This window comes from Rhodotorula paludigena (assembly GCF_050403205.1).
Source record: "Rhodotorula paludigena JCM10292 DNA, Rt_paludigena_JCM10292v1_ctg35, whole genome shotgun sequence".
In the NCBI taxonomy this organism is placed as follows: Eukaryota; Fungi; Basidiomycota; class Microbotryomycetes; order Sporidiobolales; family Sporidiobolaceae; genus Rhodotorula; species Rhodotorula paludigena.
Genome location: NW_027481423.1, coordinates 192,154 through 214,270, shown reverse-complemented (window position 1 = coordinate 214,270; position 22,117 = coordinate 192,154). Strand labels below are relative to the sequence as shown.

The window sequence follows — 22,117 nt, the reverse complement described above, 5'->3', positions numbered from 1 at the left end:
CGTCGGCGCTCTCAAATATCACGCAGGAGGAATTTGAGGTCAAGGTGGCTGCAGCTGTCAAGCAGCTCGCTTCCGAAGAGCCGCCTCCGCCGGTCCCGCCTCGCGACCCCGCGCCTTCGTCCCGCCCGACCAGTCCCCCCCCCCCGCCCCCCCCCCCCCCCAACCCCCCCCCCCCCCTCCTTCTGCCAATCCCGCAATCTACGGCTCCTCCTTCCCCTTCTCGCTCGTCGCCGGCCCCTCGACGCGCACGACCCCCGTCCGCTGCATCGTGAACCAATAGTACGCAAACCCGTCGCCGAGCTCCTCGTACGCGAGCGTCCACCCTTCGCGCGCGAGTAGCGGGCGGCGGAAGTGCGGCTGGCCAAAGGTGCTGTTGTGCCGCGCGTCACCGGAAGAGAGACGTGAGTGGGTGAGCAGGTGAGGGGAGGGGGCCTGGCACGAGACGCACAGGTAGAGGAAGATGCCGTCGGGCTTGAGCACCCGGATGACTTCGTCCACTTCGGCTCGTGCGGCGGCGACTGCTTCTGACGGCGGGTTCTGTTTGTGCAAAGGAGTGTCAGGTGTGCTCAGCCAGTCTGACGACTTCGGGACCAAGGCTCGGAAGGAAGAAGGCGCTTGAAACGCACCCACGGGTCCTTCTCGCTTGTCATCATGGCATCCAGCGTCGCCTTGTCAAAGCACACGTCGACGCTTTCGTCGTCGAACGGGAGGTGGCGCACGTCGCCGACGATCCACTCCATGCCGGCGCACTGCTCGTTGGCGCGGCGCATCTTTTCAATCACGACGGGCGAGTAGTCGAGGTTGACAATGTTGTGGTACCCGTCGTCGTACATGTCGCGCGAGAGGGCTGCAGGCGCGGCGGGTGAATGCGGTGCTTGAGAGGCAGGAGGAGAAGGAACGCAACGCACTCGAGTTGCCGCACCCGAGCATGACGATGCGCGCCGTCTGGTCGGGCACGTACCGCCGGACGAGGTGCCGCACGTCGGCATAGCGCTTGCACCAGTCGAATGAAGCGCCGTCGTCTTCGCTGCGAGTGCGGCCGGGCGCGAGAGAAGAATGAGTTGCGATTCGAAGGTGCAGAGGCGGGAGGTACCAGTACGTACGCGGCGTAGCGCTGGTCCCAGTACTCTTGTGTACCGTACTCTGCGTTTTTCTGGTATAGGGAGGGAGCACGGCGAGCGTTGTCAGATTGACTGGACTGGGAGAAAACAACGACGAGAAGAGGCGGACTTGAGGTAGAAGCGAGGCCATGAGGGGCGGGAACGAGCCAGCAAGAAGCGAGAGACCAGCTAGCAGGGGCAGATGCAAGTAGCACGAGACAGTCGGACTACACGGCACGGGCAAGGGATGCAGCGAGGCGGTGCGAAGAAAAGAAGAGCGGAAGCGCGCCTCCCCTCGAGTCGACGGAGCGCCGCAACCCGCGAGCCGGACAAGCACGCGACAGAGTCCCCGGCGCACTCGCTTCTGCCTTCCAGAGGGCACCGCACAGCCTGGAAAGGACTGCGTGCAGGCTACAGATGGCCTCGCCCGACCCGCCGCGCCCCGCGGTCGACGGCCACCCGCCCGGCACCGCGACGCTGCGCCGTCGCAACGTCGCGTCGACCGCACCCACCCAAACCGGCGACCCGCACGATGCCCAGCCCGACGCAGACGACCACAAGGACGAGGGCGGACCCTACGGAAAGACGCCCGACGGCACCCGTGAGCTCGCGCACCTTTTCCCTCGTCCCCCCACTGCACCCGCGGATCCTCTGCTGCAGCTCGCTCACCGCATCCACCGGGCCTCCATGCAGTCTTCAAGATCCCACAGACGCACAACATGCTCTCGAGCCTCTTTGATCCGCGCCTCCCAAAGTCGGTGCGTCAATACTCCCGCTCGCTCCTCGTCGACCCAAGAAACGCTATCGCGCGCTCTGTCGTCGACGTGCAGGCGGAAGGCCGAGTAGCACGCCTTTATTGACAGTGACACGCATCCACAGAACATCGACCTCTTGACACTCTTCCTCCTCGGCTCGCAACTCGTCCTCTTTGTCGTCCTCTCGCGCCCCGTCGCGCGCGTCTTCTTCGGTTTCTACTTTGCCTTTTGGCGCCTAGCGTACGACGCCGGCCTCGGCTACGTCCTCCGCAGGCAGAGCGAGCAGCGCTGGATCGTCAAGATCGTCCAGCGCGAGGGCTGGTTCGACCTCAAGCGCCGCCCGGCCGCCGCAAAGTGGGTCCGCAGCGAGCTCAAGAAGAAGATGGGGCGCGACTACGACTTTGAGGTGTGTTTTCGGAGAGTTTCTGAGCGAAGTGACGCTGTGCTGAGATTGCCTTGCGCCGCCAGTCCGTCCCGCTCGAGTTCAACGTGAGGCTCATTGTCTCATTTCTGCTTGAGCAAACGCTGACGAACGCCACGAAATGCAGGTCTGGATCCTCTTCCGCCACAGCGTCGACGTCATCCTCCTGAACGACTTCCTCTCCTACGTCCTCTTCTCGCTCTCGTTCCTCACGCTCGCCGGCCCGCCCGGCCACTCGGTCTTCTTCCACGTCCTCCGCTGGACTGGCGGCATCGTACTCCTCTTGTTCAACCTCTGGGTCAAGACGGACGCGCACAGGATCGTCAAGGACTTTGCGTGAGTCGGAGCTGCCAAGGTCGCGTGCGAGGCGACGAGCTGGCCGCTTGCAGTCTAGCTCTTACGGCTAACCGTCCCGTCTGCAGATGGTACTGGGGCGATGCCTTCTTCCTCTCGCTGCAGAACCTCGTGTTCGACGGTGTCTTTGAGGTACGTCCTGTCTCGGGAGTTTGCTGAACAACCGCCAACAGGCTGCACCCGCAGTTTGCGCCCCACCCGATGTACTCGGTCGGCTACGCAGGCTACTACGGTCTGTCGCTCATCGTCGCCTCGCCCACGGTCCTCTTCGTCTCGCTCGCGGCGCACGCCGCCCAGTTTGGCTTCCTCGTCTACTTCGAAAACCCTCGTGGGTCGCATCCGTCCACTCACGAAAGAGCAGTCGAGCTGACAGTACCGATCGAGCAGACATCGAGCGCACCTACGGCCAGCGCAAGCCCATCGCGGCGCGCACGCCGCTGCACCCGCAGACGCCCTCGTCGGGCCTCTCGACCGCCGACTCGTCCGCCGCGTCCCCGCGCGAGCGCTCCTTCTCGAGCGTCTCGTCGAGCAGCGTCCTCTCGACCCCGAGCCTCGTCACCGAGGACGGCGCGACGACTTCGGCGGCCGACACGGGCGCAGAGTCGGACGACGCGCTCGCGACCCCGCCTGCGACGTCGCCCTCGTTCGCTCCGGCGGCGGCCGCGGGCGGAAAGGCACGCTCGATGTCGTCGGCGACGGCGGCGAGCTTTATGGCGGCGCAGGCGAGGGAGCCGGAGCAGCCGCTGACGAGGCACGACCTCGACAACAAGTACTTCCAGAAGGACCTGCTTGTCATGCGCAACTGGGACGGCTTCCGGTGCGTCGCTTTTCGTGCAGACTCGCAGATCGATGCGAGGGTGTTCCGCTGACACGCGTTCGACACCCGCGCAGCGCGCGCGACCTGTCGTTCCTCCTCGTCCTCGTCTACGCGCTCGTCCCGTCCTTCCTCCCGTCGCTCTCTCGCCCGACGCAGCTCGCGCTCTTTTTCCTGCACGCGCTCGCCTGGCGCGCCTTCCACACGTTCGCGCTCGGCCTCGCGCTTAAGGAGCAGAGCGAGCGGCGGTGGATCGTGCGGCACTTCATCAAGCACTACCACTACGACCGCGAGGGCGACGCTATCATGGATGCGTTCGGCAACTGGAAGGCCGTGTACAATCTCAGCTTGTGCATGACGTACGGTGCGTGCTTGGCCGCTTGCGCGCCTCTTCCCGTCCCTTGCGCTTGAGCGCTAGGTGCTGACGTGCGTGGCTGTCCTTGACCGCACAGCCTCGTTCATCGCTCTTGCGTGGAAGTGCTATACCATCCCGGACAACTGGGGCATCGGCGCAGTCGTGGTCCGCCACACTCTCGGTCTCGTGCGTTACACCCTCCCGTGCCTCGACTCGGCGCAGCCACTGACTTACTCGCGGCGCAGCTCCTCATTGCGCTGCAAGTCTGGACCTCAATGTCGACCTACGAGGCCCTCGGGCCCTTCGGCTGGTTCTACGGTGCGCACTGAACCCTTTGCCTATCGGACAAGACGTGCTGACGTCTTTCGCCGCAACGTCCAGGCGACTTCTTCATCAACGACTACCCGCACGAGCTGTACTACACGGGCATCTTCCGCTTCCTCAACAACCCCGAGCGCTCGATGGGCGGCGCCGCCTTCTTCGGCCTCGTCCTCATCGCCGGGAGTAAGCTCGTCCTCGCCCAGGCGCTCATCGCCGTGGTCGCACACTGGTGGTTCCTCGGCTTTGTCGAAAAGTGCGTGTCGCGCCTGCTGCTTCTTCGGCGGGCCGCTGCGTCGTGGAGCAGAGCGCTCTTGCTGATAGATGTCGTGATGGAACGCACAGCCCGCACATGCAGCGCCTGTACGGCAACACGCTCCGCAAGGACGCGGGCGTGACCAAGACGCTGCGGAACGCCGTCCGGCGCGTGTCGACGCACCAGCACGACGCGTCGGCCGCGGCAAAGTCGCGCCAGGACCTGATTGACCGCATCTCGAAGAACGTGCGCGAGGTGCAGGGCACGGTCGAGAAGGTGCTCGAGGAGACGGCAGACGCGGTCGAGGAGTTCTTGAGCAAGTGTGCGTTGGGCTTCTCGCGCTATCCGGGCGCGGCCTTCCGTGCGTCTCAAAGGCCCGTGCTGATGCTGCGGCTTGTTCCCTCATCACAGCGGCCCCCACCGTCAAGGGCTACGTCAAGGACACCAAGATCCTCCTCCAGCAATCGGGCGAGCGCTTTGTCATCTCGCGCGTCGCCAACCCGTCCGACCTCGCCTCATACGACGCGTCGCAGTACTCGCTCACCCTCCGCCCATCGGCCTTCCCGCCGCTCGTCCCGCACGCCTCGACGTCGACCGCCCCGGCGCTGCGGTACCACCTTGGCGAGCCGATCGCCGTCAAGTGGACCGCGCCGGCGAACCACTCGCGCAAGGACTGGATCGGCATCTACCGCCTCGGCGCCAACAAGAGCGAACTCGTCACCAAGGTCAGCAGCCAGGGCAAGTGGCTCGGCGTTTTTGACAACGAGTGGCGTGGGAACGAGTACGAAGGCGTCGAGGACGAGGCGACCAAGGAGGAGGAGAAGGAGGGACAGCAGAGCGGCACGGTTGTGTTCAGCGGCAAGAAGCTGCCGTGGCGGACTGGGCAGTACGAGCTCAGGTGCGTCCCTTCGCTTGCTCGTCGTTTCGGCTCGTCCGGAAAAGATTACCCGGCTGACTCGCAGAAATCGACCTTCTGCACAGGTACCACCACGACGGCAAGCACAGCGTCATGGCGCTCTCGTCTCCGCTCGAGATCTTCGTCGACCAGCCCTCGCCCTCGAGTACCGACGACCCCGCCGTCGTGCACGAGGCCGTCAAGCACATCGTGTCCAAGACACTCGCGCTCGACCCGGCCGTCGTCCCGCCCTCGGCGCAGGACCTCGTCGACGCCGCGCGCAGGAACCAGCTCGCGCAGGCCGTCACGCCCGCGCATTCGCCTGCGCTCGTCAAGGGCGATGCCAAGGGCAAGGGCAAGGAGGTCGCGTCGCCTCCCGCCGCAGACGACGCTGCGACCACCCTGTCCGCTGCTCTCGGCGAGAGCGAGGCGCTCAGCCCGTCGCTCTCGAGCTCGGCAAGCGGGATCCTCTCGCCCTCTTCGCCGGCCGACCGCCCCGTGCCGCTGTCCGACCCAGACGACTTTGTCCTGTACTCGCTCGACGAGGCGTCGCACATCTCGTACGCAATTGGCGTCGCGTTCGGCGTCGAGCTCGACAAGGAGGTCGTCCTCGCTGCGGCCAACATTGCGAAACTCGCGGCGCGGATCAGCGAGGCGCGCAAAGTTTTAGGAGTAAAACCGGGTGAACTTGGAACGGGCGGTAAGGCGGACAGGAGGGAGCCGTGAGTGGGCACGGAGGCGATGGGAAAACATGGGCGGAGGGGAGCGACGGAAGAAGGGAGGTGAAGAGGGACGCTTCAACAGTCGTCTCCTCCCGCACGCAGCAAAAAAGGATCTCTCGTTTTCTGGCAATCTGCAACTGGACTCTTTCACTCTATCGCTGGCTTCCGAAACGCATCGAGAGGTTAGCTTACGTCTCCCTGCCTCTGCGACTTCGCTCCTTCCGCTTCAACCGCCTCCTCGACATTCCGTCTCTTTCGCCGCTGTGATCCGGTCGAGATGCAGAGGTTGAAGCAGTCGCTGTCGTCGCTGCCCACGCCGTCGATTCCGTCCTTCTCGTCGTCTCCGGGCGACAAGGCGACTCCCCCACCTCTCGACCCGGAGCTCCTCGCTTCGCTCTCGGCGCGCCGCGAGCTCGCGAGCAACGTCCAGGCGACGTTCAACCTCCTCGTGCACCACCTCAGCAAGCAGCGGCCGAGCCCTGTCTCTGGAAGGGGGAATGCGACCGATCTTGCCGTCCGCTGGTTCGGAGACGAGCTCGTAAAGGGCGCAGACGAGCTGCACGACAGCCGTGCGGGTGCAGACGAGGCTTACAGTACGCGCACCGCCGTCTTGGTCCCTCCTATATCTGACAGCCGTACCTGCAGGCTACTCGCTCCGACACGTGGGAGAGCTGTCGCAGCAGCATGCTCAGTTGGCGACCGCTTACCACGACCAGCTCGCCACGGACTTCCTTGAGCCTATCGAGGCGCGCGCGGCAGGGTACAAAGACCTCCTCAAAGACGTCAAGGAGGCCGAGAAGAAGAGGTCGACGCTCGAATCCGTCATGGCCAAAGTGCTTACGCTTTACGGGCTCCTGCATTGCTCCCTGACTGACCTTGCGAGTGCTCTCAGATGGAGAAGGGCAAAAAGGACCCGGCAGAGTTCGAGCGCGAGTTCGATCAGGCCGAATGGGCGTACCAGGACGACTGCAGCCGGCTCCGCCGCCGCGCAGAGCAGCTCGAGTCGACGTTGCAGGACGACGTCGATGCGCTGAGACAGCTCGTGGGGGTTCAGCTGGGTGCGACCTCTGCCGCTCGCGGTTTGGCCTGATCGGCTAACGATTCTCATGCGTCCAGATTACGCTAGGAGCTACGTCTCGCTGCTCGAAGAGTGCCAGTCAGCGCTCGACTCGGCTCCGTCTGTGTATGTCACTTTCCTCGCGTACCAATCGCATCTCACTCACAACTCGTCCGTCAGCTCCTCTCGTCCTCGCACGTCCCCTGTCCAGCAGCTCTCCGCCTCCTCGACTCGAATGGCCCGCTCACAATCCGAGTCGTCCATCCATGGCCCTCCCGCCGCGGCGTCATCCGCTGCAATCTTCAGCATTCTCGGCCCGAACCGCTCGCGCCGCAGTACGGTCTCTTCGCAGACAGGGGCCGACAAGGAGAAGAGCGGCGCCGACAAGGACGCGAAGAACCGCAGTCGGAGTGGCAGCATGCTTGAGCGATTCGCGCTCGGCAACAAGACCAAGAAGCGAGGCGGTGAAGGCGACGACGAGACTGCGCCTAGTCCCGAAGGTGCAGCTTCGTCCACCCCTACGTCCGGCGCCTCGACGCCCTCGCGCTTTGCACCCTCGATGCCGTCACTTCCGACGCTCGGCTCGTTCAAAAAGCTGTCACTGCAGTCTTCGCCAGGCAAGTACGGCACGCTTGCCGACGCGCACAACGAGCCGTCCTCTTCGCCCTCGGGCTCCTTCTCCTCGTCCGCCTCCGCGTCTACCTCGGGCAGACGTCTCCCGCCCGCGCTGAAGCGCACGCAGACGGCGCCAGCAGCGAGTCCGACCCCGTCGTCGCCCTCGCGCGCGCGCCCGCCTCCGCCGCTCCCTTCTCGCGCACCTGCAGCGGGCCCTGTGGGGCAGACGTTCCGCGCGCAGTGGGCGTACAAGCCCGCTGCCACTGTTCCGGACGAGGAGGACGACGAGGAAGAGGGCGCGGGCGAACTCGAGCTGGAGAAGGGCGACGTCGTTCGCGTTGAGAAGGAGGTCAACGCCGACTGGTGGATCGGCGTGGGGGTGCAGGGCCCTGCAAAGGGTCGCAGGGGCATGTTCCCCAGCGCGTATGTCGTTCCGCATACGCTCGAGGCGCATTCGGACGACGAGGACGACGAAGACGAAGGTGGGCGAGGTGCCCAGTCGCGCTGGACGACGTTTGGCAACGCCTCGACGTCATTCTCTGCTTCTTCAGACGGGCACAGCGCGTCCGTTGGCCGGCCGAGCTTTGATGGCGACGCCTTGACCGACACGGACGACGGGGAGCACGGCCTTCTCGATAACGAGGCGCAGGACCGCACGGCGTCGCCCTTCGGAGATCCGCGCGAGAGGCGGGCGAGGCAGCGCGGGGAGACGGTAACGGCTAGTCCGTTTGACGACGACCGGGTGTCGTACGCGCATGCGAGGGCGGAGTCGAGTCGGTAGTTCAGTGGGCACTTAGAGGCTTGACGGAGCGTGCAAGGAGCTTTGCGGATCCGAAATAAGGAGTGGTCTAGATCATGACGGCGTTGCAGGAGTCGTGCGTGCGGGGATGCGAGATGAGGCGAGAGAGACAAGGAACGAACGGCTGAGGTATTGAAGACACGAAAGAAGTGAGGGCGTGCGAGGGTGCGTGAGCAGGTCGTGCGTGTGCGTGGTGAGGAGAACATCTCAGGACGGTAAGACTCGTGAGAACAGTACAACAAAGACAAGAGAAGGGGTGACGGGCGAGGCGCGCACGCCTCAGATGTACAGCTCGCGCACCTTCCCTCCCAGCCCCGCATCTCCCGCCTCCTTCTTGCTCCCCCTCCCGCTGCGGAGCACCCTCCCCTCACTGTCGTCGACCCCCTCCTTCCCCTTTCGCCGCGGGCGCTCGACCACCGGCTGCACTGCGACCCCCTTTGCGCGGCGCCGCTCGAGGCGCCTCGCGCGCCCGAGGTCCTTCTTCTCTCGCATCGTCGGGCCGCGACGCTCCCTCTGCGGCCGTAGGGGAGGCGGCGGCGGGGCAGCCTTGCGCGCGCGCGCAAAGGAAGAGGCGGGAGGTGGGGACGAGGAGGAGGATACGGGCGGGAGGAGCGGCGGGGCGGAGGATGCGCGCGTGCTTGACTCGGAGTACGAGCTCGCGACGCCGGTGGAGCTGCCTGTTGACGAGGACGAGGACGAGGTAGACGGCGCGTCGCTCGCGGGGGAGGCGAGGCGCGAGCGGACGCGGCGGCGGGGGGCGGCTGCTTGAGATCGAGCAGTGGCGGAGGGCGCAAGGCTGCCGTCGAATGCGGTCGAGGGCGGCGACGGTGCAGCCGAAGATGAAGAGTCGGCAGCGGGCGACCGCGGCCGCTCGAGCGTCAATGACTCGTCAAGGCGGTGCTTGCGTGAGGAAGAAGGGCGAGGAGGGGAACTGGGCGGCGATGAGGGCGAGGCAGACGAGTCTGATGGCGGGAGGACCGGGATGTTGGGCTGCGGGGGAAGCGACGAGGCGCTCGAGGCAGCGGCGCGGGAGAGGGCGGAGCGAACGGCAGGCAATGTATGAGTCGGAGGAGCCGCTGGTCGATCTGATCGTCGCAACCTGGTAGCCTGCTCCGAGTCGTGCGCGGCAACAACCGCTTCATCGGCCATGTCCGTGTCTTCGTCCGGCTCGTCCTCGTTCTCATCTTGTTCCTCTGGCCGAGAAGGCTCGATTGGGTCAGCGGCTTGCGGAGTGCCGACGCGTCCCTGGGGGAGCAGGTAACGGATCAGACTGGGCACATCTCAGGCGCCACAAGCAAGAACGCGACGCACTACTCGCAGGCGCGGTGGACCGGTATGCGGCCCGCTCAGGTTGCGCAGGCTCGAATAATGTTCCCACGAGTGGTAGCTGTCGTGTCCGAAGTCATGAAAGCGTCAGCTGAGGCGAGGGGTTGTAGAGACGAACGACTGGAACGCACACGATGCACAGCGGCGCCTCGTCGGCTCTCGCCGCTTCGCGCCCACCATCCGGCTGCTCCGCTTCCTCCTCCTCCTGCTCATCTTCCTCCGCAGCTTGCGCCTCCTCCACCTCCTCCTCTCGCCCCTTCCCCTTCATTTGCGCCCCGCGGCTCGCCGCGACCCGCTCGCGGTGCTTCTCCTCCTTCTTGCGCGCCTTCTCCTCCCTCGCGCGCGCCCGTCGCTCCCGCGGCGTCAAGAGCGTCGTGTCCTCCGCTCCGTGCGGTGGAGGAGGCGGTGGCGGTGGCGGTGGAGAGGAGGAGGTTGAAGCGGAGCCGGACGGCGCAGAGGGCGATTGGTCCTCTACGGGGAGGACGTAGACGAGGTTGGGCTGGTAGACCTTGACCGGGCGGCGGTACCGCGCCACAAAGGCTGAGAGCTCAATATTGGTGCCATACGTGCCTGAGCCATGTGGCTGTGTCAGCTCGAGCGGGAAGGAAGGAAGAGGGAGGGAAGAGCAAACCTGGCTGGCGCATCTCTCGGACGTGCCCCTCGAACCCGCCCTTGACCGAGTCCTCGTCGACAAAGAGGCGGTACTTGTCTGGATGCGAGGCGAGGTAGTCGCAGATCTGGTTCGTGCAGCGAGACGGGCATGAGAACGGGACGCGCGCGGAAGAGACGGGCACGGTGTGGCACGGCCGACGCACCTCGTTGCGGATGGCAAGGTGCATACTGGGTGAGCCGTACAGCTGGTCCGACAGCGCGCGGAAGAGACAGTTCCCATCTGCGCGAATTCGCGAGATGACGAGGACATTGCTCAGCGCACGCGACGGCGACGAGGACAAGAGAGGGAGCGCACCTCCGAGAATGTTTGCCGCGTAGAGCCCTGCCTCCCTGAGCTGTGCAGTGAGCACCCTCTCCTCCTCCTGCGGGTCCTCGATAAGCTGGACGCCGTGCAAAGGCTTGATCAGCTCGAACTCGCCAGACGACGGAGAGGCGAGAGGTCGGGCGCACCTTTGGGCGGTCAGAGCGCGTGCGATCGCGCGCTTTGCCGTACACCTTGTGCCCGCCCTTGCCCTTGCCCGCACCTTTGGCCATCGCTGCTGGCTTCGCTCGGACCGCTTGGCGACGGACGGAACGAGCAGCTCGCGTCGGGGTTCTCGCGCGACTGGAGGGGCGGGCGCGCTGGGAGAGGACTCGTGGGGGCTACTGCGAGCTCTAGCTGGGTGCACGCGCTTGCCCGAGCCCGGCAAGGCGCTTCTTGTCCAGACGGCGCTCGCTCTGCGGTCACTCCGTCCAACTCGGCCGCCGGACGTCGTTTCGCAAGTTTCGCCAAATGCGGTTCCGAGCAGGCGTGTGCACTCGTAGACTACTGCGATCTTCTGCCGCTTTTCTTTTTACACCGGCGAGAGGGCGAGTTGCCGGAACTTGACCTCTACGCGCTCTCACCGACATCGCAAAGAGCCGATCCTGCTTTGTTCTTCTTCTGTTCTACAGCATTGACAGTCTCGGGACGCAACTCTTCGCAAAAGGTGTAGCGCACCCTGCTTGCATGAGAAGGTGCGCCATCCTCGGTTGATGCTTGATTCATCACGACGGTCCCACAACGACTTCTAGCCGCTCACCACAGCGCCTTGTTGAAGTTGGTCGACGCCTTGACGATCGTCGTGAGCGCAAGGCCCATGCCTGCCATGCATCGACATCAGTGCACGCGCGCAAGGAAGCTGCGAATCGATCAGACGCACTCGCGAGCCAGGAGAGCGACCGGAGGACGGTAGGCCGGCGGCTGGTCGTGCGAATGTACAAGACCTGCGAGTTTTGCGCGCGAGCTGGGGTCAGGCCGTCTGTATCCGCAATGCCGGCCGTCCGGTCGGTGCACAGCGAAAGAGGCTCACGCAGTATGCCACGCGGCTGAGGACGTACAGCCCGGCGACGCGGTTCAAGTACGGGATGGGCAGGCGCGCGACGTTGCCCGCGACGATGGCCGCTGCGTACAGGCCCAGGTTCTCAAAGACATTCTGCTGCGCGCTCTCGGCGCGGCAGACCTTGGCGGCGTCCTGTGCAGGGCGAGGTCACGGTAGACGGTTCGGTCAGCTGCTGGACTGGCAACACCGTGGCATGCAAGCTGGATCCTCAAGCACGGGATTGTCCGCCAAGGAAGGGCAGCAAGGGTAGCTGGGGGGGAGCGCACCTTGCTCTTGTCGGCAAGCGCAATCATCTTTGCCTGGAACGCGCGCGGCGAGACGTTGTCGAACATCGGAATCTCCTTGGATGTCTTGGTGATGACGATGGCAGTCCAGTGCGATGCCATGCCCAATCCCCAGACGGCGGGGATCGACAGGAGCGAGTAATTGTACGAGGCGAGCGACATGATGACTAGTGAGAGGAACTGGACTGCAAAGCTAGCTGTTTGGGAAACAAGCAGAAAGAAGTAGGAAGCCAAGGGGCAGAAGCGGAAGCAAGGGAGAAGCCGGGGAGTGATGACGACGAGGTTGCCCGGTGTCTCGTCGCTAGGGAGGTTGATTGGAGCCAAGCGCAGCAGCCAGCAGTACATCTGAGAGTCTTTCTCCTGCGAAGCAGCTTGGGCGGGGGAAGAGAACGGAAGCGACTCGTCTGCTTCGTGTTGCGATGAGACATTTCCACCGCGCCGCTCGTCGTCGCTGCACGCGCCCTGGCTCGACACCGAAGCAAGCATGTCGGCCGCGCCACAACCACCAAAGACCGTCCGCCAGGACGAAGGCAACCCGCGCGGCATCCCCAAAGCCATCTTCCTCGTCCGTCCTCGTCCTCTCCCCCGTCTGCCCACCAGGTCGACAGCTGACACTCGCTCGACGCGCTCTGCAGGAGGACGTGACAGAGTTCATCGGCGGGCCAGAAGGCGACGCCGAGCTCGCGCTCAAAGCGCTGCAGGAGACGCTCTCGTGCGTCGTCGTCCTCTCCGGCTCGTCCTCGCGAGGCAGCTCGAGCTGACCATCTCAATGGGCACATCCGCGCGCAGGAAGTACCGCTTCATGGAGCAGTCCAGCTTGCAGCGCAGAGCGGGGCTCGAAGAGAAGGTGCCCGAGCTGGAACGCACAATCGAGATGGTCGACGTCCTCATCCGCAAGAAGGTGCGCTCGCCAACCTCTGGTCTTTCAGCTCGCTCGACCAAATCGCCGAACGTACGCTGATGGTAACGGACGTGGATGCACAGGAGCAAAGCGAGCCGTTCGAAACAACATTTGAGCTGGCAGATACCCTGTACGCAAAGGGCGAGGTCGAGGAGGTCGAGGAGGTCTACATCTGGCTCGGGGTGCGCTTGTCCTCTTCCTCTTCCGTACCGTACGGGCTGCGCTGACCCCGGCCGTCCTCCCGCCTTCCGTGCGCCGTCGACCTCGCCTCTTCGCACTGCCCTGCCGCGCCCTCCTCGTCCACTCACTACCCCTCAGGCATCGACCATGCTCTCCTACCCCCTCTCCGAAGCCCACACCCTCCTCACCGCCAAGCTCTCGGCCGCGCGCACCTCGCTCTCGACCGTCAAGGAGGACCTCGGGTTCCTGCGCGACCAGATCACCGTCACCGAGGTCAACGTTGCCCGCGTGTACAACTGGGACGTCGCGAGGAGGAGGGAGCGGAGGCTGAGGGGGGAGAAGGAGGACGTTGCGGGAGATGCAGACGGTAAGGAGGAGGACTAGGGCAGGGAGCGGACGCTTGCTGTGCAACGCGGGCGGATTTTCCAGCCAGACTTTAGTCACAACGTGGCACTGATTGCAGCGCAAGCTCGAAAGGCGCGCTCCTGCTATTGTCAAGCGACGGAGAGCGCCCACTCCTCAATGTCCCAAGCATCCTCCCACTGGCCTTGTGCAAGCGTGTACACCTCCTCGATGAAAGCCGTGTCGTTCTGTTTGCACGCTGCAGAGACTATTGAGCGTTGCCCCGAGGTCAGAGTCGAAGCATGTCGGACGGTGAAGGTGAGGAGAGAAGGGGGCAGGGTGAGCGAGGTGACGTCCGCGGTGAACAGGACGCAGCGCTTGAGCCCGTGATTACACGCATCGTGGAAACAGAGGTGGCGAAGGGCGGTATGCGTCCGCGAATGCTCGTTCATGACATACAAGCGGAAGTCGCAGTCGAACGGATTGCAAACGACGACACCGAGGATCTCGAGATTCGGAAAGCAGGGCCAGACACGCGAAACGTCGATTTGGTCATCTTGCCAGGTAGTGAAGAGGAGCTGCTTGATTGATGGGCTGAATAGGGAGAGCGAGTATGCCGGGACAAGTGCCAAAGACAGGGTTTCGACGCGCGGGTGAAGCGGGCCGACAGGCCAGTTGCCGTAGTCGTAGCGGCCGGCATCGTTGGGGTAAAGCCGTGGCACGTCTATGTGAGGAGACAGGGCAAAAAAGTCCGCCGACTCGAGAACGATAAAGGATCGCGCACCCAATTCGGCGACAGAGAAGGGACTGCGTACTCCGTCCTCGGGCAAATCGAGCCATGCTTCCTCGGCCTGCTCAAGCACTCGAAGGAACATGTACTGGGCAGACTTGATGTCCCGGTACATTGCGCGTAAATCGAGCTCGACTCCGCGCACGACTCGTCCGCTCGCTGCGATGGTGTCGAGGACCGTCTCGGGATGTAAGCCGTACCACTCGCATCCCTCGACAGTCAGCATCGGTACGACTGGTACGACGCGGTAGGCGAAGTCCCTCCAAGCGCGACACACGAGCGGGAGCGTCGTCGACAGCCGCCGGACCTTGCCGAGGTTGCGCTTGGTGAGCGGCGGCACGGCGAGCTCGATGATGCGCAGCTGAAGCTCGAACGGAAGCACGGGAAGCATCTCGAGCGGGTCTGGGCAGGTCTCGAGCGGAAGCGAGAATGAGGTCGGAGGGAGAGAGGCACAGGAGATGGTGGGGGGAAGAGGTGTACCGTGGAACGGCCCGAGATCGCGTGTCAGCGCTGTCGCTGAAGCTATTCGAGCACCCTCCCGAGGCTCTCCGGCGATTCGAACGCAATCCAGGATCGGCTGTGCTTCCGCTCCTCTCGAAGTAGAGGGCCAGCGGCGCCAGGTGAAGATGCATGATACTGCAGCCGCATAAGGACGACGAGACAACAGCTAAGAGACATAAGGACGTTCTACAGAGGATGGATAGATGATACGAGGCGGTGCGTAAGGGTGACAGAAAGCGACAGCGAGAAGAAAGGGTCTCGAGAAGAGCCGAGAGCGATGCAAGCCACTTCTAGTATGCGGACGGAGGTGCTTGAAAGACACAAGTAGGCTTTGAAAGCGTCAAAGGGCTGTCGCCGCGGCCTACAGGCCCGAACCGAGAAGGTCGACGTAGCGGCGCTTGCTGAAGGGTAAGCCGGCAAAGTTGCGATGGGACGGCGAGCCGGGTTCATCGAGCGGGTCGTAATTGTCGAAGCCGCCGAGATCGTACTCGTCCACCTCTTCGCGCGCGCGTTTCGCGCCTCGTGCAAAGGAAGCGAGAGACGGCTCCCAGCTGGACGCGGTCGACGATGCTTCGTCATCCGCCTGCTGCGCCGCCGAGCCGGACTCTGCCGAGCTGAAGTACGGGTCGCTCAGCCACTCGCCGAAATCGACCGACTCGGCCACGCCAGCAGTCGGCTGCGTCGCGTCGCTCTCGCCGAGCACGCTGCCGGCATCGCTCCAACCGCAGCCCGAGAGCGTCGAGGCCCCGCTCGCGTTCGAAGTGGCGCGCGACATGGGTACCGAGGGCGGGCCGTCGATGAGGAAGATGCGCGAAGGGTGAATGGGCGTCGAGGGGAGGAAGGGCGAAGGCGAGACGCGGCACGGCGAGGAGGGTCCGACTGGCGAGAGAAAGTCAAAGTCGTCGCGCGCCGGCGAGGAGTACTGGTTGAGTGTGAGCGGGGGCAGGTAGACCCAGGTGGCCGTGTCGGGCGGAGGCGGAGAAGGGGTTGCGACTCGCGCGAAAGGCGGTTCCTGCGACGAGGTTGACTCGGTGGGACGGCTGGTGGGCGGGGTCGGAAACGCCGTTCGCTCGATCGGCACGAGTAATGGACTGGGCTTCTTCTTAATGGCGGCCGTCGCCGGCTTTGACGCAGGGGGCGGGGTTGCATCGTCGTCTTTGTTGTCCGCTTCGACCTTGGCCTTGGCCTTCGCCTCACTCGTCGACTTGGCCGAGCTCTTCTGCTTGGTCGGCAGCGCATACTTGCTCCACCGAGGCGAGCACGTTGGGCAGAGGTTGATGTAAAGACGAACGAGGTCTGCGTGCAGGCAGGGAAGGTCAGCCTGACGACCGCCGCATTCAAAGCAGAGCGACGCACCCTTCGTCAGCTTGGCGAACCCCCTCTGGACGACTTCGAACGTCTTGTCGCGTCCTAGGTGCTTGCCATCGCCGACGTGTGCCGCCTCGATGATGCTAAAGAGTTCGTCGACGAGGGCGACCGGGCGCGCGGCGAGTCTGCCTTTCTCCTTGCAGTGTACGCGCACGACGCCGTGACTGTCCTTGTCGAGGGTGAAGCCCTTCTGCTTGACCCACCAGCGGTCGTTCGACGTGCCGTACAGGGTCGAGCCCGGGTGCTGGAGGATGTCGCGCACGAGGTCGTGCAGCTGGGGCGTGACTGCGCGACGAATACGGCCAGAGTCAGTCAGGCTTGGAAAAGTGTGGTCTGGTCAGCTGAAACTCGGGGAGGAACGCACAGACGGTCCTGCCCTGCTTCGATTTGTCCATCGAGGCGATGTGGTCGCTCACGGCCTGATCAAAGTCAACCTTGATCGGCACAGTCGCAGGAGCGCTCTGATCATTTCCTGGCGGAGAAGTCGAGGTCACAGGCGTACGAGTGACTGGATGTGCGGCGGTAAAGGAGGGAGCGGGCGAAACGGGAGCCGGAGTCGAGGCGGGCTTGCCCATCCGGACGCGCGCACGAGCAGCGGCACCGTCGACCCGTACCATCTTCGAACTCGTACAAGCGGTGAGAAGGAAGCACAGCGAGCGTAGGAGGCCGGAGAGCGAAGGCCGTCGTTCCGCCTGCCCAGAACCCAGGCATCACTTTCGGGCAAGCCAATGCGATCGGTGTGCTCTAGAGACGAGACTCCAGAGGCGCGGCGGGCTCGTGCAGGCGGGCGCCAATCGCGGTAAGCCGCCCAGGTCCCGCTGCGACACCCCGAGTGAGCGGGAGCCGACGACAAAGCGAAGCGAAAGCTCCAAAAACACGCAGTCGCATCGGCGGGCTGTGCGCGCTGTGGCGGAAAGAATGCAGCTGTCTGAGCTGGCGACCGAAGCGCCACGGCGCGCCGTGCAGTGTAGCGAGTGTGAGAGCGTCGAGAAGACGAGGAGAAGCGAGTCCTCCCACTCGTCGTCAAGAAGTCGTGATCGGGTTTCCGTCAACGCGGTGGTTGCTGTAGCCTCTAAAAGCTGTTGTAAGCAATCGAGAGACTCGCAGAGAGCGCGAGACGAGCACTGCGGCTGGAAGACGTGGAAGTCCGTCTGTGCGAGAACCGAACCGCCGGCAAAGCCTCCAGAGCGCGTGGACGCGTGCGCATGACGCGCCGAGAGTCCAAAATCGACGGCTGAGTGGCATGGTCAACCGATCAAGCACGGGGGTGGAACGAGTTGAGCGTCAAGAGGGAGGATTCGCCGCGGGCTGATGAGCGTGCTCACCGCCGGCGGCTCTTTGCGCTCTGCCGCGTGCATGCCGCACGCGTCAAAGGCTCTCTGACAATTCTGCGCGCAAATGCATAACACACGAGCGGAAAGAGGTCGCGATGCACACTGCACAGGGAGGATGAAGGAAATCTACGCTCGCACATACGCCATCCAGGTCTGCTGTAGTCTCGACGGCCGGCAGTCCTTCCCGAAGGAGACCGCCATGCCGGGCAGGGAGGCACCTGAGCGAGCGATGAAGGTATGGGAGGCAGAGGAAGGTGGTGGGCGGCGGGGTGCTTTCGACTCTCTGTGCGAACGAAGGTCAGCTACCGTTGAAACACGCCCTGCATTGCATTCCACTGTGCGCGCCCATGTAGCTAGTATCGGGCCCGGTGGCCCTCCTTCCGAGTGTCGACAGCCTCAAAGGATCAGAACCAGTTTTCACGCTCGGTGCATGTAAACAAGGTTAAGTTGCCGCGGCGAGCGTGTGAACGCATCCCCAGCCCGCCCTGCGCCGCACCCGCCGTGGCCCAGCCCGCCCGCGAGGGCAGGCGGTCCGACGACGAGAGGACGAGGCAGACGAGGTAGTCGTCGTTCCGCGAGGAGTTTTCGTCAGGTGAGTTCTGTAGAGGGTCGTTACAGGTCAGCACAGGCCTCTGCGGCTCCACAGCAGGCGGATCGACGCACGTTAAACTCGGAAGGATGAAGAAAAAGGGAAAGCCGCGAGAGCGCCGCGCGCTCGCACCTCGACCTCGCCGCCAGCGTCACTCTGGCTCACGCTGCCGTCTAGAGGGGCTAGATGCGCCTTCTTGGCATGCTCAAGCTTGAGTGAGAGTCGCGTCGCTCCACTCGAGCGCGGTCGCTCGAGATCTCCTTCTCCTTCTCGCGGGTTTTCAGCCTGCGGCGAAGCTGTCGTAACCTCTGTGCCGAGCTCAGAGTAGTCCGGCAGTGACTTTGAACGTTGTGCCTCGCTTGTCTTCGATTCGTCAAAAGGCCTGACGAGTGCAGAGTGTCTCCTGTTGACCGACGAGCGACGCGTCTCCTGTCTGCTCGCCCCCGCTTTCGGCCTGCTCGGCGTGTGCGCTGTCTGCTTCGTCCTCTCGAGCTCGGCGTCTGCTGCCGCGCGTGCTGCTCGTCCGGCCAAACGTCACTTCTTGAGGGTCGACCGTCCCCCTCTCCCGCTCGCACCTCGTCCCGTCCCCTCGTCAAGCCCGTCAGCGCTGCTCTTCGATCCAGCTTTTCTTCACTACAATCTCGACTGCGCACGCACCCGCAATGTCCACGCAGCGCCCCGAAGGACAGCCTCCAGAGCGCTTCGACAAGATCTACTATAGCGACCTGAGTCCAGAGAGGTGCGTCCGCTCCAGACGACGCCCGGGGACAAGCCGAGCAGGCGCAATGCTGTGCGCCTCAGAGCTCGTGCGCGCTGTCGCACGTCTGGCACAGCACTTCGGAGACAATGCCGCTCTTGCGCACGCCTCTCGTCGACTCTCGCTTCTCGCTGCGGACATTCCGGAGTCATCGCTGACGAGGAGTCTCGTCCGTATTCGCCGATGACAGTGACTGGATCCGCCTTGGCAAGGGCTCGTTCGGCTGCGTGTACAAGGGCGAGTACCTGGGCATCGAGGTGCGCTCTGCGTGATCGCCGACTTCGCTCACTCGAAGCACTGAGCTGACTTGCCCGCATGAACAGGTCGCAATCAAGGAGGTCCTGCCAAGCAAGGACTACGATGGTCCGCTCGCGTTGATCCTCCCCCTGCGGCACTCGCTGACACGCTGCCCCCGCTGCCATCACAGTCGAGAAGTACCTGCAGCGCGAGATCACCCTCATGCAGCAGGCGCGACACCCGAACATCGTCCAGTACCTCGGCCTGTCCTTGTGAGTCGCTCACGTCTCTCGTCGACAGAGTACATTGGGCTGCAAGCCAACATCCGCTATGTCTCGCTCGAGTCATCGCGCTCACGCACCGTTTCGCAGCGCCCCTCCGCTTCCCGATGCCGACTCTCCGCAGCCACGCATCCTCATCATAAGCGAGTTCCTCCCGCGCGGCAACCTGCGACAGTACATCCTCGACCGTACCCTGCCCTTGCCCTGGCGATTGCGCATCTCGTTCGCCGTCGACACGACCCGCGCACTCGCCTACCTGCACGCTCGCAACACGATGCATCGCGACCTCAAAGGCGAGAACCTGCTCATTACGAGTAACGAACGCATCAAGGCGTGCGACTTTGGCCTCGCCCGCGTAGCGCCCGGCGGCGGGCCTGAGGACGAGGCCTGGCGGAGGCTCACGTACTGCGGCACCGACGGCTACATGAGCCCAGAGGTGCTCAATGGCTTGCCCTTCGACCTCAAGACGGACGTCTTTTCGCTCGGCGTCCTCTTCGTCGAGATCGCCTCGCGCCAGCTCGCCTCGAATCACAGCTTCGTGCGCGGCCCGCCAACCTATGGCATCTCGCAGTCGGAAGTGCGCGGTTCGGTCTCGTCGCACTGCCCGCAGGCTTTCATCGACCTCGCGCTTCAGTGCTGCGCGACCGATCCGCGCGAGCGCCCTGATACGAAGGAGATCCTGCGCCGCCTGCGCGACGTCGAGCAAGAGGTACTCGCGCTCGAAGCGCGCGGGCTCGGCGACGCAGACGCGCACACGCGCGGTGCATTGCACTCCGTCCGGAGGAAGGGGTCGATGGCGGCCAATGTCGGCAGCATCTCGTTCTCGGGCTCGACCAAGCGCGGGTCGGGGAAGGGATACGGCGCGGTCGGAGGAGGCGGGAGAGGGACTGCGCGCCCAAGTGCGCCGAGGCTTCCTAGCTTCGAGGGGCAGGTCAACCTCCAGCTCGGCAGCAGTTTCGTCCCGCCTTCGACCTCGCCTGTCGAGCCGACCGCGACGGTCGAGTCCGTCTCGCCGTCGCTCCCTTCGACCGCGACCTTTGGCCACCCGGCGCGCGAGCCAAGCCTCGACAGCGAGTACGACGACGAAGACAGTGAGGCACTCCTTGCGCTCGCGCAGGCCGACATTCCCATCGACTCGCTCTCGATGCGCCCCGACTTTCCCTCGTCCATCTCGTCTGCCCTCACGGGCGAGAACGGCGATGACTCCGAGTACTCGACCAGCGTCGTCAAGCCGAGCCGGATCCTCGGCTCGTCAGCGGGCGCTGCGCCGTACGGCCGCCTCGGGAGCAGCAGCGGGAGCACGCTCGCGAGCGTCGAGGGTGAGCGTGGTGTGGGGAGCTTGCCGAGCTTGCCGCCGAGCTGGGTTGCTACGGCGCGCGATCCGGCGCTCGACGACGGGGAGGAAGACGAGGACGAGGGGACCAAGACCGTCATGGCGACTCCGCCGCGCGCTGATTCTGCCGCTACGACGACGAGACACGACTCGCCTGACTCGTATTTGACGGCGAGGACCTCGACGCTCTCGATCGCGAACGCCGTCGTCGGGCATGCACGGGTCGTCTCGCTCGAGTCGGCGCGGTCCGTCAGGGAGGAAGAGCAAGACAGCGGCGACGTCTTCCACTCGACGATCCAGGGCCCGCTTCTTGCCGTCGAGGAGATTGAAGAGACGGAGGCTCCGCACCGCTTCTCGCTCATCAAGTGCGTCTCGCCTGCGAGCTTGGCCTTCGCTCACTGCTAACGCTCGCATCCGCTCGCAGACCCGGCTTGCAGCGCTTCCTCGGCTCGCTCGCACCGTACTCCGCCGCATCTCCCTCGCTCGCCTTCTCGCAGGGCCAGCGTTCGAGCTGGGATGCGAGCGGGCGGATGGAGGTCGGCCTGCCCGCAGCAAGCTCCGGTGCGGCCGGCGGCAGGTGTGGCTTGTGCGATAAGAAGTTCGGAATCATGAAGGCTTACCTGAGCTGCGACGACTGCGGGTGCGTGCTTACGCGTCTTTGCGTGGTTCGCGACTCGGACGCTTGTCCGCATGCTTCGTCGCTGAGTTCGTGCGTAACAGATTCTCCTGCCACATCAAGTGCTCCGACGCCGTTCCGCCCCTCTGCCCTTCTTCTCCCTTCGCCTCGCCGCCGCCTACCGTCCCTGGCTCGCCTCTCGGACCCAGCTTCGCGACCGCCGCGCCTGTCTCAGCTCCGCAGCCGCAGCAGCCGCCCAAGCCGAGTCGCGCACCGCCTTCGGCGCCGCCTTCGCGCTCGAGCTCGAAGGGCGGGAGCAAGGAGCGCGGCGCGGGTGCGAGTGCCGGAGGGAGCGGGGCGGGCGTGAGCAAGCTCGTCAAGAAGGGCAGGACGCCGTCTGGAGGCGGCAGCGGCGGAAAGGGCGGAAAGCCGCTCGCGGCCGTCAATGCCTGAGTTGCGTGCTTTCTGGAGGAGACGGAGGTGTTTCGTATCCCTGTTTCTAACGTGCTGGCCCGCCCTTTGTCGTTGTTCCGCTCTCTCGCTCTTTCTTCCTTTGCTCCTGTTCCCGCCCACGTCTCTCGAGCATGTCCTCCTGACCCGTTCTGACTCGTACTCTTACCTCTCTAATCGTGATCTTGCACTCCAGCTCTCCCCTTTCACTTTATCCCTTTGGCAAGGTGCAGGCGAGCGGCGAGACGAAGACGGAGGCGAGATGCATACTGCCGAGGGTGAGTCGAGCACTCATTCTCGACCTCGGGCCGCGTCGTAGAGAGCAAAACAGACG

The 22,117-nt window shown here is 64.4% G+C and overlaps 9 protein-coding genes across 9 annotated transcripts; 4 read left to right on the top strand and 5 right to left on the bottom strand.

Moving 5' to 3' along the window:
- Window positions 1-198: 198 nt before the first annotated feature.
- JCM10292_003010 (class I SAM-dependent methyltransferase) lies at window positions 199-1,251 on the bottom strand (the record flags this gene model as incomplete). Its single annotated transcript, XM_076650442.1, has 6 exons — window positions 199-370; window positions 449-537; window positions 627-847; window positions 909-1,027; window positions 1,104-1,153; window positions 1,231-1,251. 6 exons carry the CDS (start codon window positions 1,249-1,251, stop codon window positions 199-201), a joined length of 672 nt encoding a protein of 223 aa, XP_076504085.1.
- Window positions 1,252-1,517: 266 nt separating this feature from the next.
- CHO2 (phosphatidylethanolamine N-methyltransferase) lies at window positions 1,518-5,994 on the top strand (the record flags this gene model as incomplete). Its single annotated transcript, XM_076650441.1, has 15 exons — window positions 1,518-1,701; window positions 1,794-1,858; window positions 1,980-2,261; window positions 2,324-2,344; window positions 2,404-2,612; window positions 2,699-2,762; window positions 2,817-2,958; window positions 3,018-3,447; window positions 3,522-3,808; window positions 3,897-3,985; window positions 4,045-4,117; window positions 4,181-4,373; window positions 4,463-4,695; window positions 4,785-5,271; window positions 5,355-5,994. The coding sequence occupies 15 exons, from the start codon at window positions 1,518-1,520 to the stop codon at window positions 5,992-5,994; spliced, it is 3,399 nt and encodes a 1,132-aa protein (XP_076504084.1).
- A 273-nt stretch (window positions 5,995-6,267) lies between these two features.
- JCM10292_003008 (uncharacterized protein) lies at window positions 6,268-8,443 on the top strand (the record flags this gene model as incomplete). The annotated part of the gene is made up of 5 exons (XM_076650440.1): window positions 6,268-6,583; window positions 6,636-6,823; window positions 6,883-7,048; window positions 7,107-7,173; window positions 7,228-8,443. The coding sequence occupies 5 exons, from the start codon at window positions 6,268-6,270 to the stop codon at window positions 8,441-8,443; spliced, it is 1,953 nt and encodes a 650-aa protein (XP_076504083.1).
- A 297-nt stretch (window positions 8,444-8,740) lies between these two features.
- Window positions 8,741-10,993, bottom strand: JCM10292_003007 (OTU domain-containing protein; the record flags this gene model as incomplete). Its single annotated transcript, XM_076650439.1, has 8 exons — window positions 8,741-9,451; window positions 9,509-9,706; window positions 9,773-9,848; window positions 9,919-10,357; window positions 10,419-10,524; window positions 10,603-10,679; window positions 10,755-10,839; window positions 10,910-10,993. 8 exons carry the CDS (start codon window positions 10,991-10,993, stop codon window positions 8,741-8,743), a joined length of 1,776 nt encoding a protein of 591 aa, XP_076504082.1.
- A 523-nt stretch (window positions 10,994-11,516) lies between these two features.
- Window positions 11,517-12,266, bottom strand: JCM10292_003006 (MAPEG family protein; the record flags this gene model as incomplete). Its single annotated transcript, XM_076650438.1, has 4 exons — window positions 11,517-11,581; window positions 11,641-11,704; window positions 11,791-11,952; window positions 12,087-12,266. The coding sequence occupies 4 exons, from the start codon at window positions 12,264-12,266 to the stop codon at window positions 11,517-11,519; spliced, it is 471 nt and encodes a 156-aa protein (XP_076504081.1).
- Window positions 12,267-12,588: 322 nt separating this feature from the next.
- Window positions 12,589-13,569, top strand: PAC10 (tubulin-binding prefolding complex subunit PAC10; the record flags this gene model as incomplete). The annotated part of the gene is made up of 5 exons (XM_076650437.1): window positions 12,589-12,669; window positions 12,740-12,816; window positions 12,894-13,005; window positions 13,089-13,187; window positions 13,324-13,569. 5 exons carry the CDS (start codon window positions 12,589-12,591, stop codon window positions 13,567-13,569), a joined length of 615 nt encoding a protein of 204 aa, XP_076504080.1.
- Window positions 13,570-13,679: 110 nt separating this feature from the next.
- JCM10292_003004 (uncharacterized protein) lies at window positions 13,680-14,708 on the bottom strand (the record flags this gene model as incomplete). Its single annotated transcript, XM_076650436.1, has 1 exon — window positions 13,680-14,708. One exon carries the CDS (start codon window positions 14,706-14,708, stop codon window positions 13,680-13,682), a length of 1,029 nt encoding a protein of 342 aa, XP_076504079.1.
- A 471-nt stretch (window positions 14,709-15,179) lies between these two features.
- Window positions 15,180-16,761, bottom strand: JCM10292_003003 (uncharacterized protein; the record flags this gene model as incomplete). Its single annotated transcript, XM_076650435.1, has 3 exons — window positions 15,180-16,114; window positions 16,175-16,471; window positions 16,551-16,761. 3 exons carry the CDS (start codon window positions 16,759-16,761, stop codon window positions 15,180-15,182), a joined length of 1,443 nt encoding a protein of 480 aa, XP_076504078.1.
- A 2,010-nt stretch (window positions 16,762-18,771) lies between these two features.
- JCM10292_003002 (uncharacterized protein) lies at window positions 18,772-21,786 on the top strand (the record flags this gene model as incomplete). The annotated part of the gene is made up of 7 exons (XM_076650434.1): window positions 18,772-18,848; window positions 19,057-19,123; window positions 19,190-19,229; window positions 19,294-19,375; window positions 19,475-21,082; window positions 21,142-21,357; window positions 21,438-21,786. 7 exons carry the CDS (start codon window positions 18,772-18,774, stop codon window positions 21,784-21,786), a joined length of 2,439 nt encoding a protein of 812 aa, XP_076504077.1.
- Between the last annotated feature and the right edge of the window lie 331 nt (window positions 21,787-22,117).